The sequence below is a fragment of the Sinocyclocheilus rhinocerous genome, unplaced genomic scaffold (assembly GCF_001515625.1).
Source record: "Sinocyclocheilus rhinocerous isolate Xijiao unplaced genomic scaffold, SAMN03320098_v1.1 scaffold208, whole genome shotgun sequence".
NCBI lineage: Eukaryota > Metazoa > Chordata > Actinopteri > Cypriniformes > Cyprinidae > Sinocyclocheilus > Sinocyclocheilus rhinocerous.
This window is the reverse complement of record NW_015650085.1, coordinates 306355-312777: the sequence shown is the minus strand read 5'-3', so window position 1 is coordinate 312777 and position 6423 is coordinate 306355. Positions and strand designations below refer to the sequence as shown.

Here is a 6423-nt window from a genome sequence, read left to right as displayed (position 1 = left end):
GGGCTGAGAGCCGTGGGAACGGAGCGAGGCCGGTGGAGTAATTGATAATGAGCGACACCTGCACCCACTCACCGGTCTCGAGTCTCACGGAGGAGCTCCGGAAGGATAAAAGGGAGGAGTGACGACCGTGTCGGACGAGAGAGGACCAGGCCTGGAGTTTATTTTGTGTTTTGGTTTTGTTTGTGCGCGACAGTCGTCCGCGAGGGGCTGTCGCGCTATTTTGTGTTTGTTTATTTTATTAAAGTTTATTTAAATGTCCGCCGGTTCCCGCCTCCTTCTTCCCGTGACTACGAACTTTGTTACATTAATAAATATGAAAAATTTAAAAATATTCATGCCAGAATTTAAGTCTATTAATTGTGTAATGATAACTTAATAAAATAAATATTAAAAAATATTCACATCAGAATTTTAAATATAAATTTAGTAATTATAACATAATAAAAAAGAAAATATTCACATCAGAATTTAAATCTGGTAATTTTGTACCAACTAAAATTGAATTCACGTTAAAATTTGAATGTAGTAATTATGTAATATTTTGAGTAAATTAGAGCATAGTGTTAAATGAAGTAGTCTTCTGCTGTGGTCAACAAAATAAAAGTTAATTTATTAAATATAGCGATATATAAATAAATTATACCCCATGTGTTGTGTGTTTCCAGGTGATTGAAACTGAAAATAAAATGTATATACAATGTACAATGAAAACTCCACTTCGAGTGTTTGTGTGTTTTTGCTGTGTTTTGTCAGGATGAGAGCGCAGGTCTGCCGCGGCCCAGTTCAGCACACAGACTTTCACCCAGCTGGAGCTTCCTAGACTGTGAGTCTCTTCATTTGTACTGTAAGATGAGACCTACTCTATGTGAGTACACACTTCTGGATAGTTTAACCATTGGCATGTTTATTCTGTTTCCAGCTACATCAGCTGACCGCTTTTATCGCATAGACAAGGCTCAGGTATGATTATAATACTGTGTTAAACAATTTGCATAAAAATGAAAAAAGATATCGGGAAGCTGTATAATATGCACTGGTAATGTGTGTACAAACAGGAGCACCTGCACTTCGTGACCGAAATATGCCAGGATGAGGTTTTCATCCTGGACCACGAGGCTCCAGCGGTGAGCCAGGTCCGGGTCCCTGGAATGCCAGATGTGGTGGTGGAGCCCAGTTCTGGGTGAGATTCATCAGTACCTTGTTTTTCTGTTCATTCCTGACAGTTTTATACCTCATGCGCCGTGTAATTGCATAACAAAGCTTTTTATTTTAGCTGTGGTTTCCTCATTACAGGGCTTCACTGACCTCAGACGAACAAGGTAAAGTACAAACACAAACATTTCTTTGAAGTGGTGGAGAGATAGGAAACTGTTTAGAAATGGAGCAGGTTTTCTTTAGAGGTTAATGTTTCCTGTCAGAAGTCATGTGATAAACCCATTGGTCATATTCTCAGAAATTACCACATGCATGTCATGCATTTCCTAGGATGCTAGCTACATTATGCATGATCGTTGCTCATTGTTTTGAAAAAATCTCAACCTTTTTCCAGCTCTCCTGTCGGCTGCTGATAAAGGAAACATGGAGGTGGTAAGATTTTTACATTTCCTTGTTTTATGAATTGAAAGTGAAAGAGTTTTCGAGAGGTGACTGAGCAGGGTGAAGCAAAAGCACTTGCATAACTAGTTTGTTTTCTGATTAAAAATCCCCATGCATTGTCCCTCATCCTGACTCATGATCTGTCCCGGGTTTCACAGGTGTCGGACTCCTGCACCAGCGGGATCAGTCTGTTGGTGCGGGACTCTATGGGCTGCAACGCTCTGCACCTGGCCGCCCAACACGGCCACAGGGAGATCGTGAGTTTTATTCTGGAGCACGGTGAGTGAGAGACGAGCCCGTAGACACGCACACTCCTGTGTTTGTGTACGCAAAGTCTAAAGTTTCTTTGTCACATGCTCAGCTGGCATAGAAGGGAAGTTTTTGTGTGCAAGTTACAATCCCATGACTAACCAAAACCAAAAGCAGTTTAGAGTAAATAACTGTTCCTAAATATATAAGGGACACAAAACAAATCAAATCTAAATGAATCGCATCGCATGAAATCAAATCCAATCCAATCAAAATGAATCAAACCACATGAAATTAATTAAATTAAATCAAATCAAATCCAAATGAATTGAGTCAAATGAAATCAAATCCAATTAAATCAATGTATTTTATTTGTATAGAGTATTCAAAAATATTTTGTATAGAGTATTTCCGTTTTTAAATGTCAATATAAATGTTTACATTTCTTAGATGTCCAAATACTTTTTGGTGCATAAAATAAAATGTTAATAATAATTTATTTTTTATATGCATATATGTAAAAAAGTATTTTTGTTTTTACATTTTAAATGCTTCTAAATGTCACATTACATTTTTAATGCCTTAAATGTCCAAATACTTCAGAAATTAAATAACTATATTTTAATAAATTATTTTTATATTATATGCATACATACAAAATATTTTTGTATAAAGTATTTTAAGTTTTTAAATGCCAAGTGACATTTTTAAATGTCTTAAATGCCCAAATACTTGAGAAATCAAATTAACTTAAAATATATTTTAACAATCATTTATTTTATATGATATACACACACACATATATATATATATTTGTTTGTATAAAGTATTTTTTAATTTTTAAATGTCAAGTGATCTATCTATCTATCTGTCTATCTGTCTGTCTGTCTGTCATCTATCTATCTATACACACACACACATGAAGTGACATTTTTATGCGTCTTATATATTATTATATATATTATTATGTATATTATAAAATTATATATATATATATATATATATCATTTTAAAATAAATTATTCAATTAAATATTATTACTAATATTAATACTATTTTATAAAACGATATATTATATACAAGTATAATTTCTTGTCACTCACATTCAGTGTTATGATATCAAAATTCTGTTTCTTTCAGGGTCAAAGCTGATGTTGGATTTAACTGACAGAGACACGTATGTAGCCACGGTTTGATGTATTTATTTGTGTGTTAGTGGTGTAAGCTGGCATTTCATTTGTCCTCATTTCCTTTTTTCAGAGGCGACACCGCATTGCACAAAGCAGCGTCTCAGCAGCATGTGGAGGTGTGCAGATGTCTGCTGGAGGCCGGGGCTTCCCTCAGCAAAACTAACTTCCTAGTGAGAATCTGTTTGTGTTTCCTCTTTGTTTTCACACATGGTGTGAGAAATAGTTGTGTATAACCACACCTCAGTAGTCAGATTTATGTCACATTGTCCTTTTCAGGGAAAAACTCCCAAGGATTGCGCCCTGGATGCCGGGAACTCAGAGTTGACGTCCCTCATGGAGAGCCAGCCGGTGGAGGAGCCGGAGGCGCACGAGGATCTGGAGACGGCTGTATGAATGGGCTCATGAGTCAGAGTCAGGAAGATTTTTACCCACAGAAAGCGGCTGTCGGCACTCCTCCGAGCGTCCGCTCGCACCCGCAGAGACCGAACGGGAGAGCGTGAGAGAAGAAAGACAAAGAGGGAGGTGAATCGAGAGTGCCTCGGGCTGAGAGAGTCCTCGGGATCGTGTTTTTCCACTAATGTCGCTGTGGGGTTTTAGCATTTATTTATTGCTCTTATTTATTATAACTATTTATTCAAAGATGGATTGGGTTTTGTTGCATCACAGGTTAGTTTTAGAGACAAAAGACGTTTAAACATGCCAGAGATTGAAGCTTTCATGCATCATGTTGTGCGCCAAAGACACACAGAGAGGAAGAACATCAACTCAAGGAAGATACTGAAAAGAGTTTGATTAAAGGAGGATCTTCTTCAGAGAGTTTTTACGATTGGACACAATCATTGCAGAGATTTTAAACTCAAACCACAGACTTTTCACATTTTGTTTGTGTGCTGTTACAGTGGCGTGATTGTGAAATTACCTTACAACGGCGAGAAGATCTGAGCCAAATTCAGTGCAATATGAATGGATGACATTTGTGCATTTATCTATTTAATATTACATTACATTAATGTTTCAAGCCAAGCAAAGGAACGGATGTGTTTTTCCATTGATGGCAGCTGATTGGTTTCTGAAATGCCAAGTTGCTGATCATAAGGTTGCGTTTGACAGAAGAATGACTGAACAAATGAGTTAAACGTGGTATTTCGAACATATACTTAGTCCATCACTCATGACGGGAAATGCCCAGCGACGTGTCTGCATGAAAAGCGGATCACGCTGAGCCGTCGTGAGATCCATTTACATACGAGTGATCTGCTGTGTTATCTTGTATCATTTTAAAGCATTATTGTGCATGGGAATTTTTGTTACCTCTCTGGATGTTTCTACCCCTCAGTGATTACGTAATGAAATGGCATTATTTCTTTTTGTAATTTAAAGTTATATGAAAAATATGAAATTGTTCAGTGGTTGTATTTTGTTTTTTTAATCTTTTAAAAGATGGGACAACTTGAATGTTTTAGTTTTTTTTTGTTTTTCACATTTCTAAATATCTATTTTAGGTGTGTATGAGGTCAGTGTAGATGTGGAGATGTGACAGATATGATGGTGCACGATCTCAAAACTGGGAATGTTTATCATTAAAGGCAGTCGGATGGAAAGCACCAGTGTTGTGTGTTTACTGGACAGTCATAACCCTGAAGTTACAGCTAGAGAAGTTAAAATACTTTAAATCAGTTGTTCCCAACCCTGGTCCTGGAGGCACCCCAACACTGCACATTTTGCATGTCACCTTTCTCTGACACACTAATTTCAGGTCTTGAAGTCTCTACTAATGAGCTGATGATCTGAATCAGGTGTGTTTGATTAAGGAGACATGCAAAATGTGCAGTGTTGGGGTGCCTCCAGGACCAGGGTTGGGAACCACTGCTTTAAATAACATGCAGTGTTTCCACTCTAGTATGAACATTTACTTTATTCATTCCCCCCGAAGGACCGTGCTTTTTACAGTATAGTGTCCCTGTCACTATACTGGGGCATTAGGACCCACACAGACTGCAGGGTGAGTACTTACTACTGGCATCACTAACACTTCTTCCAGCAGCAACATAGTTTTCCCAGGAGGTCTCCCATCCGGGTACTGACCAGGCTCAATCCTGCTTGGCTTCAGTGGGCAACCAGTCTTGGGCTACAGGGGGATGATATGGCTATGGCACATGAAAGCATAAGAATGTATTTATAGGTAGACCATGACCTGTGTACTAACTGTACCAAACAGAAACGGCTCATATAAATCAGGTCATTGTGCAATCACAGCTGTTTGGTCTATTAATTTCAGACGAAAATCAATGACTCAGTGTGGTGAATGGAGTTTCTGTTGAATCATTTGCCTTTGACTCTGAGTCACCGCGGAGAGATGACGCGTCAGTTTGGCTCCGCCTCATAGACTGCTCCGCCTTTTGTGCGTAAAAGTCTTGAGCCTTCGGTCACATCAGACACAACACGGAGTCATGTAAGTGTTTCAACTTTCATTATATTTACTAACCAAGAGAAAGATTTAATACTGACCGTCTCAGACTGTCGTATTGTTTTCTTAAATATGATCGGGTAAATTTGTTTGACACTTCCGTGACTTCGGATAGGCGTGTTTCTATGCAGAAATATGTCTAGAACTTCCAAAACATCAGTTCGTGCGTGCGATTCGTGTCTAAACTCATGGAGATGTCGGAGACTGAAGAAAAATGAAACGAATGAGGGCTGCTGAACATGCCCATACACATTCACTCATTTATTACATTGTGACATCGAGCACATACTATAGAATTAACTAATGCGTGTCTTTCGTGAATTACGGATTAAATCACTTTATTGTAAAATTAAGTAAAACGTATGGTAAATTAAAAATAAGCAATGTTAATAATACGCTTAAGATCGAGACTTCCATTGCAAGGGCATTAATGCATGTTTTATTTGGCAAATTAAAGAAATACTGCTTTAAACAACACTTAAAGTGGAATAATGTTTATAAGGATAATTTAAAGTTAACCTTCTATAGCTAAATTAAACTTGTGGTTGATTACAATTTAGCGTAATAAAAAAAAAAAACTTTTAATTATTGTTTATATTTGTATACATTAAATATAAGTGCTCCTATATCCCAATTTACCTGAATTCACACTGGAGGTAAGTATTATTTATGTACTATTATAGTTTTTATTAATATTTTGAATTTGCTGTTATTTTTATATTTTACATTTTCATTTTAGTTAAATTAGTAGTAATTTTGTTATGTGCTTTTGTCATTTTTAAAAAATATATATTTTTATTTAGCTTTAGTTTATTTTTATTTCAGTTAATTTTAGTACTTCAACTTATTTCTAAATTGTATTTAATTTTTTAAAGTTTACATTGTGCATCTAATATTATATATATATATATATATATATAT

The 6423-nt window shown here is 36.6% G+C and overlaps 2 protein-coding genes across 2 annotated transcripts in view; both read left to right on the top strand.

The window, feature by feature from the left end:
• LOC107711497 (diacylglycerol kinase iota-like) overlaps positions 1–4457 on the top strand; it is a 45246-nt gene extending 40789 nt beyond the window's left edge. Inside the window, exons 24-32 of the mRNA XM_016516481.1 lie at positions 754–823; positions 920–960; positions 1056–1180; positions 1294–1319; positions 1550–1587; positions 1755–1875; positions 2986–3022; positions 3106–3205; positions 3312–4457. Coding sequence (XP_016371967.1) covers positions 754–823; positions 920–960; positions 1056–1180; positions 1294–1319; positions 1550–1587; positions 1755–1875; positions 2986–3022; positions 3106–3205; positions 3312–3428 — 675 coding nt within the window. The 3' untranslated portion in view covers positions 3429–4457. The remainder of the gene's footprint in view (positions 1–753; positions 824–919; positions 961–1055; positions 1181–1293; positions 1320–1549; positions 1588–1754; positions 1876–2985; positions 3023–3105; positions 3206–3311) is intronic.
• A 488-nt stretch (positions 4458–4945) lies between these two features.
• LOC107711495 (uncharacterized) overlaps positions 4946–6423 on the top strand; it is a 4511-nt gene continuing 3033 nt past the window's right edge. Inside the window, exons 1-2 of the mRNA XM_016516480.1 lie at positions 4946–5037; positions 5314–5487. Of these exons, the coding sequence (XP_016371966.1) occupies positions 5486–5487 (2 nt within the window). The 5' untranslated portion in view covers positions 4946–5037; positions 5314–5485. The remainder of the gene's footprint in view (positions 5038–5313; positions 5488–6423) is intronic.